This window comes from Macaca fascicularis, chromosome 1, assembly GCF_037993035.2.
Source record: "Macaca fascicularis isolate 582-1 chromosome 1, T2T-MFA8v1.1".
Lineage (NCBI taxonomy): Eukaryota > Metazoa > Chordata > Mammalia > Primates > Cercopithecidae > Macaca > Macaca fascicularis.
In genome coordinates, this window is record NC_088375.1 from 39,905,484 (window position 1) to 39,921,435 (window position 15,952).

The following is a 15,952-nucleotide window of genomic DNA, read 5'->3' on the forward strand; positions in this document are numbered from 1 at the left end:
CTAAAAATACAAAAATTAGCCAGGCATGGTGGTGCCAAGTCCCAGCCACTTGGGAGGCTGAGGCAGGAGAATCGATTGAATCTGGGAGGCAGAGGTGGCAGTGAGCCAAGATTACGCCATACTGCACTCCAGCCTGGGCGAGAGTGAGATTGTCTCAAAAACAACAAAAGGCCCTATACAGCACCCATCCATGGAATTCTTTCAAATTCCCTATAGCTTGTGCTGTCACTTAGTTGTTATCTAGTACCTGGCAAGATGATATTAGGGGAACTCATGTTTAAGGAGTTCATGGAGACCTCCTTTTGTAAATACTGGCTTGATTCCTTAAGGTTGAAAATTTGGTCATTATTCTGTTTAATCTATTACTGATAAAAGTTATCACATAACCCAGTGTCTGCAAATGAACTATAAAAAACACCTTAGAAATACAAATGTATAATATAAATGTATACAAATATGGTATATGTTTACAAATATGGTATACATTTATATTATGCATGTGTATGGACATATATCTGCATATTGTAAAATGAGATAGAATTTTTTAGAAATACAAGGGGATTGCATTGTGACCTCTAGGTCAAAGTTAATTCTAGGTGAGAGGGGGGAGAAACAAATATGCTGGTTGTTTTCACCTAAATTCTGATCCTATGAACTTAAAATTCCTTCTCATGCAATCATTTTGTCAGGGAATTGATTACAATGAACGAAATCCAAAGTGCTCAGGTCACTGCCTCTTCAGTTTAGTGTTTACACTGTGTAGGAGACACCATCCAAGAGGCTGTAAGGGTGACTAAGCAAAGGGAAGACAACTTCTGTTGGGGAGGTGGAAGTAGAGATTCAATGGAAATAAGGGTATGCATCATTTAACAACAAAATCAAGAAAATGCTAAGGATGAAAGAGGGTACTCAACAATCATGCTGAAACAACAGGCATAAACTAGGACCATGCCAGCAAGCTAATAGGTAGATGACTCTACTTTGAATATTAAATCATACCAGGAGCCAACTTTCTTAAGAAAAACCATGGATATCTAGGATTACTTGACTAGTGTAAAATACAGTTGCCTAAAGAACTGTGTCATATCTAAATACTATCACAGGCCCCAGCTATCTCAAACTGATAAGAGTATTCTGCCTTTTAAAAACAATCATTATTGCCCACATTATTAGTAGTATTAATGTTGTTAATAATATTGCACGCCGTGTCGAATAACTGCTTTTTGCTAGGTATGTGCACAGCATCATGGAAGCTGGAGGGAGCTTTTACCCAGCCTCATGAGGAATGAATGAAGGTAGGAATTGGCCAGGATAAAGTGGAAGAACTTCCAGATACACGGACCAAGGTAGAGCAAGGGGCAAGGGCACGGGTGACAACACAGAGCTTTTGAGAATCACAAGCAGTCCACTGGTCTTCCTGCAAGGCAAGATACACCCAAGGACGAGCTCATGCCTAGGGCATGGCCAGCCTTGGAAGGCTTCAACCAGTGAAGCAGGGTAGCTAATATGTTACTTAAAAGAATCACTGACAACAGATAGTAGAAATTATAAAGCCAGTTAATCATACATTAAGTATTTTAGGCTATTAGGCCAGGAATGGTCAAAACAATGTTATGGTAAGCCAAAACCAAACTCAGGGGAGCACAGAATGGGGAGGAGTGGGGGTTGTACCCTGCTATAAAACTCTAGGCTAGGAAATGCCAAGATTGTGTGTTATTAAGTCTAGGTGAAAAACTTAATCCCAGTAGTCCCAAATACCCAAGCTAGAGAGGTACAGGAAAGGACTGGTCAGCAACATCACTCCAGTGTTTTAAAAACTCAGAGTATATAAACTTGAGCTTATTTTGCCTGTTTTAGGAAATAAAGGAATATAATGGTACATGGGGATTTGAAAGAACCACGAACACATCAGAGAGATCTTATGTTAGGTTGATTTATAAGTGCTCCTTTGGGCAGTTACACAGTTTGTTTACAATGAGGAGTTATTTGACTTTGAACATACTGTACATGCCAATTAGAAGTTGTCATGACAAGAGAAAACCATAGCTGGCCTGCCACAGCCAACATAAGAACCAGAAAACGGTAGATGAAATGAAGGAATAAAGGTGGGGTTTATTTCTTATTATAAAAGAAAAAAAATAATTCCTCAGCAGTCTTAACAAAGACATCAGGATACAAAATTACAAGTGTTTTGACTCCAGCCCTGTCCCCATCTCCTCCAAGAGCAGAGGTAGGAGACAGCTGAAGCAAACAAGCAATTCTGTAAAAATTACCTAGAAACCCTATAAATTTGATTAAAATCTAAACTTCTATAATTTTGCTTTTTAAAAAATTTAATATCAAAAGGCCTGCTTTAGTGACATGCTGTTCCTACCAGAAAATAACCCCAATACCCCCTCTGTCAGTAACATGCTCAAGTTGACCAGCCAACTCTTATCTCTAAACCCATGTGGACAAGTGTCTGTCTTTTAAACCAAAGCCACAGAGATCAAGTGACTGCTAGAAACGTGTTAACTAATCCAGTGCCCACCTTCTCCAGAGGGTGGGCAGGGCAGAAACCCAGAAGTGGTCATGAGGACCTAACCCCAGAGCACCATCTTTCTAAGCACCACCTCCCTCACTCCCTACTCAAAAGGAGATGCTTGGTTTCTAATCCGGACTATTCGTCACAAATCTGGTGCCCCGTGACCTGGATGGTTTTTTCCTTTAGCAAAACACACATAATCCACAAAACCATACATATAATTTTTTGTCTTTACATTTAAATATAAAAATACTATTCTGCTTTGTGTGATAAATCAAGGACCAAGCAACATGAACCTTTTCTTCTTTCAAGGTAGGGATATCCATCAGTTTATGCTGAGCTTCGTGTTCAGAGCAGGGCATTTAGTCCCAAGCCAGGCTAGTCCCACAAGCAAGAGACCAAAGCCATTCTCTCTGATTCCCAACCCCTACCTTCTCTCCTAATTCCCACTTTTAATAGAAAAGTTGGTTATAACTTCTTAAGAAAAGTTTCCACCACAAGGGCAAGTCCTAACCTAACCAGAGGAAGTCAGGTCTTCCCCTTTCAGCTACCTCGAAGAAAAGTCCCCCTCCTGCAAACGTGTTCTGTCCGGATAGCTATGCCTATTGGACAGGTGCACCCCATTAAATGGAAGCAGTGGTTATGTTTCCCCACCCTCTTCCCCACTAATGCACTAAAAAGCTTCAGTGATAGGGAAAAAAAGGAGGGTAGGTGTGAAGAAATTAATAACTTGACCCATCTCTATCCCAGCCAAACAAAGAAAGCAAGATTAACTGGGCACAAGGAATGAGAAAAACGACCTTAATATTCCACCCTTTGAGTTACAATTGGGACAACTGGGAGAGGGGGAAGAGTTGGAGTGGGATGAAGAACTAGGAGGGGCTTGACAGCTAGAGGTCTAGTCCACTTAGTTTTTGTACTGGAAGGGCTCATCGCCGGTTTCATTGAGAAGACACGTGCGGATGAGGGCTTCTGTCACCGAAAAGGGGTCACAGTTGGCAGAGGGGCGACGGTCTTCAAAGTAACCCTTCTTCTCCTGGCCAACAGTCCGGGGAATGCGTATGCTGGCGCTACGATTGGCTACACCAGCAGAAAAGTCGTTGATGTTGGAGGTTTCATGGAATCCAGTTAGGCGTCGGGCATTGTCCAGGCCTCCCTTGGGATCATAGGCGCGGATGTGGTACTGGTGCCGCTTGCTTAGTTTCTCAATGGCCTCCTCGATGTACCTAGAAGAAACAGAAAAGATGGCAGTCCAACCTTGTCTCCAGGTATGGAGCCAAGAATGAAGTGCACCAAAATATGATACCAGTGGTACAAACACTTCATGAAGGCAGTGGCTTCGTCTTCTTACCTGTGTGTCTCAGTGGTCAGAACAGTGCCCGACAAGCAGTAGAAAGTATTTGTTGAAAAGACCAATCATTTGAAACTTTCTCCCCCTCATAAGCATTAAGCTTATCCACATGCCTGTATTATTAACTAATTTAGTTCTAAAAGATTTTCAAATGCATGAATTTGTCAACTTTTCCCTGTCACGACATATATATGTCACAAATATATATTATATATCAATGTGTTTATATAATGATATATGACTAATAATTATTTGTTATAATTTATATAATAATTATCACTGTGAATCAGAAGTATTACTTGGTATTTTTCAAATAGGAACAAAATGAGAATTTGAAGTGTCAACAGCTAAGGTATGTCCAGACTGAGAAGTCAAGTTTACTTAACTCTGGTAAATATTTGCAAGTCATCCTGCAAAGGAGACTTTGCTGAGAGATTGATAAGTCTCTTCCCAAGTTTTCTGCCACAGGAGATTAAAGATGGCCCCAGCAGAAGGTACTCACTTCAGACCATTCTCCTCCCGCATGGCCTTGGTGCTGAAGTTGGTATGGCAGCCTGCACCATTCCAGTTCCCAGGAATGGGTTTAGGATCAAAGGTTGCTATCACTCCAAAGTCTTCACACACACGATGCAAGATGAAACGGGCCACCCAGAGATGATCTCCCATGCTGATTCCTTCACAAGGTCCAATTTGAAATTCCCACTAGAAACGAGAAGCTTGGCCATTAAAACAAAGCCAACTGCTCACTCCAACTCAGAAGCTCCTAAACCTGTTCTCTTCTCACCTCTACTCCAACCCATTCTTAGGTTTTGGGTTAGTGAGTGGTGTATCAGCAGCCCTTACTAGCAAAAGTCCTATATGCACCTACCTGCCCTTCATCATTGATGGACTGGAGCTATATTTACCTGGGCAGGCATGACCTCGGCATTAGTCCCCGCAATCTTGACTCCAGCATACAAGCAGGCCCGGTAATGGGCCTCCACGATGTCCCTGCCATAGGCTCTGTCTGCTCCCACACCACAGTAATATGGACCTACAAAAGCATCAAGACAAAACGCTAAGAGTCAAGAAATCCAGAGAATCCCAAAGTCAGAGATCAGAAGGCCCTTAAGCCTTGCCCTCTTGAATCACTATCCTTGCCTTCATCTGTAGGTACAGGGCAGGGGAGGGGCAACAGGGGAGTTCCTCTTCACCTGTGGGGCCAAAGCTTCCCCCTAAAACCTTACTTTATACATTTATATCCATTTTTGGACTTTGGTGATATGAGGGCTGTTTCGCCTTTACTGTATTATTTTGCTTCTTATTCAGAAAGTCACTCCCATCCCTGGGAAGGGGCATTCTGGAACAGTTAAGACACTTCTGGGAATTTCACCTCTAACTCAAGAAGACTTACCCTGGGGCCCCGGGAAGCCGTTGGAAGGCCAACCAAAGGGGTGCCCATCTGTCCCCATGAGGGTATATTCCTGCTCCATGCCAAACCAGGGGTGCTGGTTGCTCACCATGTCCATTATCCGTTTACAGGTGTGCCTCAAATTGGTCTCTAGAAAAAAGAGTGAACAATACGCCATCAGGGATCTGATGCTGAATACCGATGCTGATGGGAGAACAGTCTTTGGATTCTATACAACTGAGGTGTGCACTATGGGCTGAAATGACCCAGTATAGGCCTTCTTGGGATCACTGAGTCACTGAGTCAGAAAAATGAGAGAAGCTATAACTGTACATCTGTAGGAAGACTCTGCAAGACTTCAGTTTTAACTAAACTCAGTTACAACCAAGTCACATGAGAATGGATTTAGAACAGGGCAACTTTCACCTTATCTGCATTCTGGCCACCTCCCAAGCACCAAATGCCAGGCACTTAACCCTCTATTCACAAGACAGCTGCTTCTGGTTGTTAGATTTATTCTTCATTTCTCAGGCACTTGGAGCCATTCTATAGTTTTTGAGAATCATTTGTCCATTGGTTTACATTTGTCCTGGCCTACATTCCAGGCAGGAGGGCTGTTACTGGGGACTCCAAGACCGGCAAACAGATCTGGACAAATCAAATGCTATTTTATGCTACCAACAGACAAGACCATAGAAAGATGGGCCATATTATCTCTTCCTCAAAGGAGAAGTTCAGGGAAGAGGCTCAATCACTCAGATTCTTAAAACAGTCATGAAATAGCCTAGTCTTCCCAATACTGATTGCAGAATGTCTCCTCCCTCCCCTTCACAGCATTTACAGATTGAGGAGAGGAATCTATAGCTGTGCTATACATACCTGCAGGCCTTCGATTGTACTTGAAAACTTCACACAACACCAGCTTGTTCGGGTCCTTACGGAAGGGGTCCCGAAACATGGCAGCAGGCACGAGATACATGTCACTGTTGGAACCTTCAGACTGTAAAGTACTAGAGCCATCGAAATTCCACTCAGGCAACTCTGGGGCAAAAAGAGGGAAAATTACATTTAAAACGTACAGGAGCTTTCCAAGCAATGCAAATACAGCCAGCCCTTCACTCACCTTCCCATCTCTAAAGATCTCTTTTCCAGGAAGTTATTAAGGCATAAATGCCATCATTAATATGTATACCCTGGCACCTGTACCTGATCCTACAGCCCTTCCTATCTGAGTTCCAAGTAAGACCACTGTACCACTTCCTTAAATACATCAGACACTCCCTTCCCAAATGTCTTCCAGGAGACAAACTGAAGCATTCTGTTACCATTACCAGCCTATCAGTCACTTAAAATACTGAGATAGTGAAGGATTCTGATTCTTCCATTAGGCAATGTGTCGCTTCCTTCTTCTCATGCCCCCAGTGTATTCTGGCAAGTAATGTCCTTATTTTATAGATGAGGGAACAGACAATCCTAGAAAGATGACTTACTCAAGGATGTTCCCTTATTACCTATCCACCTTTCCCACTGTTTTAAAGACTGCTTTGTCTCTCTAGCTGACTGAGTTCTCTGAAGGCAGAGACCAGACTCTCACTTTGTATCTTCAGTGTCTGTGAACTATCTGCCACATAACAAGTACACAATATAGGCTTTGTATTATGATCATTCACTTATTCAAAAAGCTATCCTAAATTAGGTAGGAGGTGATACTTGGCCCCTTTCTGGAAGAGGGAAGACTATGGCTTGTTTTAGACTGAAAAATGAAGGTCACAACTATAATCTAACTGTAGCTCCTAGAGGGATAAGCAATTAAGACAGTTTAAGAATTTCCAAAAGTGCCATCAACTAAAAATCAGTCCTATTTGAAAACCATTTTAGAGCATTTGCTTCACATCTAGAAGCCCAGTGATGTGAGTATTAAGCACAGTTTTCTAAGAGTTTGTAAACTAGATGGCATTCTCAGGTTAGAGCAGTGGTTTTCTGAGGGTGCCTTAGAGTCAGGTAAGTGGGGATGCCCAGGTCGGCAGTCTCTAAGCCCCATGCCAACTCTCCATAAACCAGACGTAGTTTTTCTTCAATACACTGGCCTACATGCACAATTCCATTTAAATAAAGGGTTCCATTGTTGCTCTGCTTTGAGGCAGTGTAGGAGCTTAATGTTGACTGAATGAAGTCTGGAAAGCCCTGCCTTAGAAAAGCTTTACAAACAGAATAAAGAGGCCTAATCCAGAGGCTGAGTCAAAGGCCCACCCCTCTGCAGATCCCACCCAGCGTGTGCTCCACTCCACATTGCTGTCTCACCTTCCACACACTTGGGCTCACTGTCCAGGGTCCGGGTCTTGCAGCGCAGTCCTTCTCCAGTACCATCGATCCAGATATACATGGCCTGGACTTTCTCACCCTGAGGCAGGGACATGTACACCTGCTTGATGCCTTTATTTAAGTGGGAACTTGCTGAGGTGGTCATGGTGGAAGGTGTTCTGGAGAGAGAGAAAAAATAACATTGTTAACGCCCACTCCAAACTGATCTCCTGCAAAAATGGCTTCAGAGGGACAACTGAATCAAAAGTTGTGAATCAAGGTATAAGTGCCAACTCCTTCCCCTGTGGAAGTCAACGCACAGAAAGTTATGTTTACTCACTCTTTCAGGGGGATTAGTTTTATAGTAGGCGAAAATCTCCTTTATAATAGACTGTAAAACTGATCACCACCTTTTGAAGCAATTAACACAGATGCCTGCTAAAGAAAAGATCAGGCCCTTGGTAGTAACTCAATGCCTCTTGCATCTCGGAGCTCAAAGGCTTAAGTTCCACAGCTACTGCAGATCCCAGGCTTCCAAGTTGGAACTTACACTTGTGAGGACTGTCTATTCCTTCAGTGTAGCTGAGGTAACACTAAACTATCCAAATACTAATCTATCAGAGGAAACAAACCAAACCAATACACAAATTTACAAAACATAGAACTTCTTCCAATACAAGTAAAATCCAGCCACAGAACAGGCTTGGCTTCCAAGGTTTCTGTTTTTCTCTTTGCCTTTCATCCTAGCTGTGGTCTTAACTGAAACCCACAGCCACTCCCCACCAAAAGAAAACCCACTACACATTTAGATTTGAGGATGAAACAAGGTTACAATATTTTTTTTTTTTAAAGGCTAGCAGTTTCCTACAACAAAAGCTGATTCAAACCAGATTCTAAGGGGCATGCTGCCATACTTTCCATAGGTCTCATGCAAAGTTTCACTTAAGATAGTGAGCAAGAATCACAACATTATGGAATTCCACAAGAAGACTTCAAGTAATTAGGAAATTTCCACTTCGAAATCAAAAAGATCTGGAATTTTAAAAGCCATGAGGCATACTAATAACTGCCAACCACTACCACAAAACCTCTGAAAGAACAGAAATTCTGAAGCCACAACAGCCGAAGAGGAAACGTTCCTCCCTCCGTGGCCCAGGATGGCTAGAAAGGGAACACATTGTTCTCCTCCAACGACTAGGGCAACGTTCTGAAGTACAGTGGCAAAGTTTCTATGGGCAACCGTCCATGTTTGCCCAGCTGAAAACATAACTGCTTCTCCCTCTGACAGCCTCACCACCCTTCCCCTTGGGGAAGACCAACACCCCAATATTGCCTCTAGAAGATTCAGTCGGCCAAATCCTACTTCCCACCTCCGTCCCAGAACCCTTCAGCTCCCGCTAAAAACTACAACCCACCTAGGCGGGCGGATCACCTGAGGTAAGGAGTTCGAGACCAGTCTGGCCAACATGGTGAAACCCAGTCTCTCTTAAAAATACAAAAATTAGCCGGGCCTGGTGGTGCCCGCCTGTAATCCCAGCTACTCGGGAAGCTGACACAGGAGAATCGCCTGAACCCTAGAGGTAGAGGTTGCAGTAAGCCGGGAGCTTGCACCACTGCACTCCAGCCTGGGCGACAGATCGAGACTCTGTCGGTGGGGGAAAAAAAAAGAAAAAAAAGCTACAACCCAATTTCTCAGCTGTCCTCTCCAACCTGTTACACCACCAATATCATGCACACTTTGTCCTAAGCCTGTTTCGGATCTCCTGCTCTTTTCCGTGAGCCAGTTGGATGCCAGCACTCTATCAACTGCTGCTGCCGTGGCGCCAAGTTTATGTGGGGGGAATGGATTCTGAAGCTTTTAGCCGTTTCTGCAGCTCTCACCAACTCCGGGGTCGTCCTCCCTGCCCCCTCACTCACCCCAGCCACAGAAAGTCAAGCGTATTGTTAGGGTTGCCCTCCTTAGCCCTTCTCTTTTTGGAGTGGCGTTCGCGCCTCTCCTCTTTCTCAGACTCGAGCTGGTCCAAGCACCGGAGCTTTCTGGGCGAGGGCGATGTCGAAGGGGACACACAGCGGTCGGCCCGGGGGGTGTCGAAACAGGCCGGTTGGTGGGTTAAGGTCTTAATCTTGACTCGAGATTTCTCCCCGGAGTTCACGGAGTAGGCGACGAAGCCGAAACAGTTGGAGGGCGACCCGGAGGAGTCTGACTTCTCGTCGTCTTCATAATTTTCATTGGTTGCTTTCTTCGTGAACTTGCGGCTGGGGGAGGATCCCCGCTTCCCGCCCCCGAGGGAGTTGTAATTATCCACTTTGAGAGCAGACCCTTCCCACTGAAATGTCCCTAAAGCGGGCGCCCCGCCCCTCGGGCCCCCGTCTGAATCTCAGGGCCTCACGGAGGTGGCCATACCCCACAGCCGAGGGGTTGCGGGGTCCCCGGGGAGGGTGGGGGCGCAGGCCGGAGGGACCGCGCGCTGCTGCTGCCTCCGCCCGGCCCAGCTTCTCCACCGACTGCGCCGAGGCCCGGGCTCTCCATTGTTCGGTCACACTGGAAGGCCCCCGGGACCCCGAGGCGGGAGCCGGCCGCGCAAACAACGCTCACTGTTACACGCCGCAATCGAGGCGTCTCAACGATCGCCAGAACCACGACGACTGCCCCACCACGAGGAAAGCAGCGAGGCGCCCGCGCCAACCAAGCGCCTTGTTTGCGGTCTGCAGGGGACCGCACCGCCACTCCATCCACAGCGCAAATACCACTGTGAGCCCCAGGGCGCGGGCCAGCCCAAAGGCCTCCAGGGGCGGCGCTTGGGCCGCAAGTAGTGAAAAGAAGATCAAAACAACTCACCCCGCCCTTCCCAGAGCCTGGCCAACGACGCGCCCCACCAGCGCCAGCCCCGGAGGGTCCAAGCCATCGGCGGCGGAAGCACGCGGGAGGAGGACTGGAGCCGGACCTCAGGCCCGGGCCAGAGAGGCCGCAGCGTAGGGCTGGGACTGGAGGGGCAGGCGGCCGAAAAAAGAGGCTGGGTGGCGCGCCTCGCGGGGTAGCAGGGGCGGTGCGTGTCGCTTGGGTGCCACCGGGCCGTCCGGGGGCTTACCTGGGCGCCGAGCAAGCGGGCGGGTAAAGGCAGGCCGCGAGAGCGAGGTTAGGAGGAGAGGAGGCCGTAGTGCTGCTCACACGTTTCGCTCTTCTCCCACTCTCGACTCTGCAAGGCCGGTCGCGGCCCCGCACCCTTTATCCGCGGCCGGGGGCCGCCCCCGGTGCCCTGATTGGCTCCCAGCGGCCGGGAGCCCGGGCCGATCAGCTGATGCATTCCCCGGCCCCGCGGCCATTGGGCGAGGAGCCCGGCGGGCGCCGCTGGGGTGGGGGCAAGCGAGCTGGGAAAGAAAGAAAGAGAAAGGGGCGTGGGGGAGGGGCAGGGCGGCGTGGGGGAGGGGAGCGGAGCCGGGAGGGCGGAGGGCGGAGGGCGGAGGGGCGAGCTGCTGCCAGGCCGGGAAGCCTTCGCTCGCCGCCCGCCCGCCCGCTCGCTGGCCCGCCAGGTGCCGCCCGACGGCCCCCAGCCCGGGGCCCCGAGGCTCCCAGCAAAGCGCCCTGGACCTCTGCCCTGCAGTCTTTACGGGCAATAGTTTTACGAGGAGAGCTCCCTGGGGAAATGCGGAACCAGGGAAACCGAATTTAGCCTTTTGTTGCGAGGGAGCCTCCGAACCCCGCTTCCCGCGGGCAGGGGTTAGCTTGAGAGGGAGCGCGGGCCGCGGGACCCGGGGGAACCTTGGGCGGGCCTGGGCTAGCGTGGGTGCCGCTTGGGCCTGGGGACGGGTCCGGGTTCCCAAAGCCTGGAAGAGCCGCCCGCTCCGGCTCTGTTGGCTCTGGGGAAATAAACAGAACTCTGCCATTTCACATTTGAAATCAACGTGCTGTGTCTCTAATTTCACAGAGGATTCTGGAGAGCGGTAGAAACTAAGTCTGGAGACCTGTGTCATACCGCTGGCCAGACCCTAGGCAGGTCTCTCAGGGCCCAAGTTTCCTCATCTGCAAAATAAAGTGGTCATCGAAAACGATCTGTGGAGCCGCCCACTAGATTTGAAATTCTGTGTGCAGACTGCCCCCTGAGCAGCCGAAAGGAAATCGAGGTGTTCACTTGCCCCTTTCGAAGTCCAGGAATTGTCAAGAAATGTCTTAAACGAATTCTCCCTGGTTTTGCTTTATCAAGTGCGGCTTCTTGTTAATCTGGAAAATGGGAATACATACCTCTCCTCTCAGCTTGCCGTGATGGTTGGGAAAATGTGTATGTGAACACAATCTTGAAATGGATGTTTGTCAGCAGATGCACAATAATTATATGTGTACCTAGAGACACAACATAGGTAGATAGGTAGGTAGGTAGATATTGCTATCCGTACTGTTACTCGATCGTTTTGTTTTTAGTGCCTGAAATCTACCTGATGGTGTCCAGCTTTTATTGCTTCTTTCAGTTTAAAGAGCAAGAATTTATGTTTCCAGTGCCTTTGGAAGAGGAAGGGAAGAAGTTTGTTCTTCTGGTTGTTTTGTACCGCAAATATGGAAAAGAAATGTTGCCTGCGACCACATACACATAACTTGGCTTCTTTGGTCAACACCCTTTCCTTTAAGAGTGTATAACACTGTAGTACTTTTAAATGACAGATGCAGCATTCATCTCAAACAGGGGTTTTTGGGATGTTTCAGACTGGTGACATTTTGGATTGTGTAGGTTGCCTTACAAATTCCTCGTTAAATTTCAGTGCCTCCCCTTGAAGCATTCCATTGTGGTGGCTACAGGCACGGCTGCAGGTCAGGCAAACCTAGGTTCAAATCCAGGCTTTCCCTTCATACCAAATCACTAGCCACATGAAGCCTGTTGTTTTGTCTATAATAAAAGAGGGGTAATAATTGTTACCTTATAAAAGGATTAATTGTGATAGTACATGCAGAAGAGATTGAGTAGTCCCTGGTGCATCCTAAATGTTTAGAAAAGAGCAATTATAATTATCATAGGCCAAGTTCTATAATCTGAGGTGACTGGATTCTTTCTTTCCCTGTAGCGACTTTTGAATACAACTTTTCTGACTCAGTGTAATGCTTTACCATTCATTGTATCGAACTGGACTTAACCTTGGTAACACAGTGTGCGGTCTTCATTTCTTTCTGTAAAGGTGTGAGTTTAAATGGTTGAGGAAGGGAAGCAAAGGAGGAGAAAAGTGACGTTTTTATTTTACAAGATGTTTTTAATCATTTCCAGATACCAAACTACCAAACCATAAGCCAGAGCCTCTGCTGCACACACCACCAGCACCTGAGGTGGGGATGGCAAACATAACAGAGAACGGAATGGTAAGGTGGGAGTCCAGTTCTGCAGGCTTACAGTGTTTCTGCCATTTGAGTGCCTGCTTCCCTTGCTAGATGTCTTGACCTCATTGAGCAGTTTATTCATTGTCATATCCCGCAGTAGTGTCCAGGGTGAGTGTTCAATAAATGGTATTTGTTAACCATACAGAAGTGACTGTGGCACTATCAAGAGAACACGTGCTTTGAGCTGCTTTTCTGATAATGGAAATGGATTTGCTTTGATCCATTCATGTGACCAGGGGCACGCTTTGTAAGGTTAGGAACGTAATACCTATATAATGACCACTGACTCTTTCAGGAGTGAACAAGAGGTCTTGTCCTCCTCGGCCAACCCCACATTTACTTAAAGTGACGAAATTAGGGCCCAGATGAGTCCAAGAACTGACCAGGGAGGCTTGAGCATAGGCAAGAAGTAAAAGCGGAAGAAAACCCCTAACTGGTTCGCCCCCAGAAACCCAGACTGTACTTTTAGAGAAGTTAAAAGTAAAACAGCCTGTTTCATCCAGTTTGACTTTGCTGTGTCTGCTGCCCTTTCTTCTCCCTCCCCTTCTTCCCTAAATTGCCACCCACCCCCATTCTTCACCCCCACCATAAAAAGAGCATTAGAATGCTTGAACCCATGAACTTTTCTGTTTCTTGGTACACACCGTATCAGTGCTGACAAGGGGTTCCATTGCATGTGCTTTGAAGTCATGTTTTTCTCTCTTAGAGTAGAATTGCCATGTCCAAGGGGTGGGTGGAGTGGGAGAGCAATTACAGGGAAAGATTTTGTTCCAAATCTGCAGAAATAGCCTGAGATTAAAAGTATTTCTTCAATGTTATTCTGCTGCCTGAAATAAACGCTTTGTATTAGGATTTTGCTCTACCCCCAAATCTTATCTCTATTAGGAAACAACTTTTTCTCTCTTTTTTTTTCTTTTTTGAGACAGAGTCTCACTCTGTTGCCCAGGCTGGATGCAGTGGCGCGATCTCGGCTCACTGCAACCTCCGCTCACTGCAACCTCTGCCTCACGGGTTCAAGCAATTCTCCTGCCTCAGCCTCCTGAGTAGCTGGGATTAGAGGCGTGTGCCACCATAGCCGGCTAATTTTTTGGTATTTTTAGTAGAGACGGGGTTCAGCATATTGGCCAGGCTTGTCTTGAACTCCTGACCTTGTGATCCGCCCGCCTTGGCCTCCCAAAGTGCTGAGATTACAGGCGTGAGCCACTGCACCCGGCCCTGTCTCTGTTTTTTAAAGGGTCCATTCTCACTCTGCAAGTAAGGAATCCTTTACCTGGCGATCTGGAGTGCCTTCCCAGGGCCTCTGTGGTTGCCTTGTACACATTCGACACGAAATTTAGGGTAGGGTTCACACCGAACAAACCTTTTCTGTTTAGGAAATGGAATTTTCCCTGCGTATGAATGATTTCAACAGGCATTCCGGGAGACCTTTAAATCATGTTAAAGAGACACAATTGAGACTCAGCGTTGGGGAACACCCTGGAAACCCAACCCAGAATTGTATAATATTCTTTTAAAAATTATTATTATGTAATAAACCAACATCAATTCTTTCCAAAAGAATGGACCATAGTAGAATCTTAAACCAAATCAAAATAATAATAATAAAAATGAAGAAGAAATGAAACAGCTCTGGAATTTGATAGCATTATTCTTAAACCATAATTTAGGGAAAAGCTGTAGTTGGCAAAGCTTTCAAATTTCACTTTATACAGTTACAGAAGGAAAGACTACATTATACTTCAGTTCAATAACTAGCATCGAGAATGGAGGAATTGTTCTTTATAGTCTTTGATTGTTTGGTATTTTTCAGTTCAGGACAGGAAATTGGAAATTCAAGTCTCAGCCATATCTCTAGCCTGATTTGAGTTTTGTAGGATGCCTACTGAAATCAGTCAAATACAAGGAACGCTTCATTTCCCCAACTGCATGTTATGATGGAAGGTTTGGGTCTATTTGAGCTCTACCCTGAATCATGTCTCTAGCAGGAAATTACGTGGAAAGTTGGGAAGAATGAAGTTCAACTTAGTTAACAACATGGGGAAATATGTCCTATTGAGAAAATTAAAGCCTTACAATTCTAGAATTAGATCTTCACATCATTCTATCTTAAAGAGGAGGAACTGAAGCTTAGATAAATCATAATAACTTGATGAAGTCACATGAGGGCAGTATTTTAGAGCCTAATGAACTTTCAAGGTGCTGTTCTTTTTCTATTCCCTTTCCTTTAGTCTCTTTGGTCTGTGGGTGATCTGTTCCAGGGCCACCATCTCTAAAATACTGAAATTCCTACAGTCCTCACTGAGGGAGGTGCAGAGGACAGGAACCAACCATTTCCCTCTCAATCTTGGTGTGCTTACCCAGTGACTTCCGTATAGCAGACACGTAATATATATTTTCTTTGTGAATAACTAAATTATCAGAAAAAAAAAAAAAAAAAAAACACCGTAGGACAGATTCTCTTTGAAAGTCTCTTTGGAGATCATTTTTCACATCTGATAATCTGCCTCCGGTTTCATTGTTTTGTGAATCTGAGGTTTTTGTAGATACATTTAGTCCTTTATTCTCAATTTACACTGTACAGATCTTTGTTCTGTAGATTGGAACATTATTGAAGCTAATTAAAAAATTTAGGGAATTTAGCATTCTGATCAAAAAATTATTTAGATCAGAGTATGTGCTTTAGTTGGTACCATTCCCAAAGAAATCCTCAATGGGATCCACAGCCCTTCCTCCCCTCCCACCTCATTAGTTAATTTGGATCCCTGTTTATTTCACATTCACTCGCCAAATTTTAATGGGAAACAAACAGCCCTAGGGTATGTTTTCCGGATGCTTGGGCAATTCTTAGTCCGGTTCTGGATGTTTCCTCTCCTTTCTCCTCTCCCACTTCTTTTAAACCCGTTCTGGGGAGACTTGTTTACTGGGGTTGGAGAATCAGAAGCTTGGCCAGGGTGGTGTGAACCTAGTGCCCTCTGGTGGAAGTTTGTGAGAATGACAAACTTCTCCCCAAAAGCTTGAGTGTTTTGA

General features: G+C 45.9%; 1 protein-coding gene across 2 annotated transcripts; it reads right to left on the minus strand.

Annotated features, from left to right (window-relative positions):
- Positions 1–1,919: 1,919 nt before the first annotated feature.
- Positions 1,920–10,767, minus strand: GLUL (glutamate-ammonia ligase). 2 transcript variants are annotated; one of them, XM_045393607.2, is made up of 7 exons: positions 10,656–10,767; positions 7,567–7,745; positions 6,145–6,306; positions 5,269–5,415; positions 4,781–4,908; positions 4,378–4,577; positions 1,920–3,750 (listed from the first exon to the last, which is right to left on the minus strand). In XM_045393607.2, the coding sequence occupies exons 2-7, from the start codon at positions 7,730–7,732 to the stop codon at positions 3,432–3,434; spliced, it is 1,122 nt and encodes a 373-aa protein (XP_045249542.1). In that variant the 5' UTR covers positions 7,733–7,745; positions 10,656–10,767; the 3' UTR covers positions 1,920–3,431. The 2 variants fall into 2 exon arrangements, with proteins under 2 accessions (XP_045249542.1, XP_005540219.1); XM_005540162.5 differs by having other exon boundaries at positions 9,484–10,767.
- Between the last annotated feature and the right edge of the window lie 5,185 nt (positions 10,768–15,952).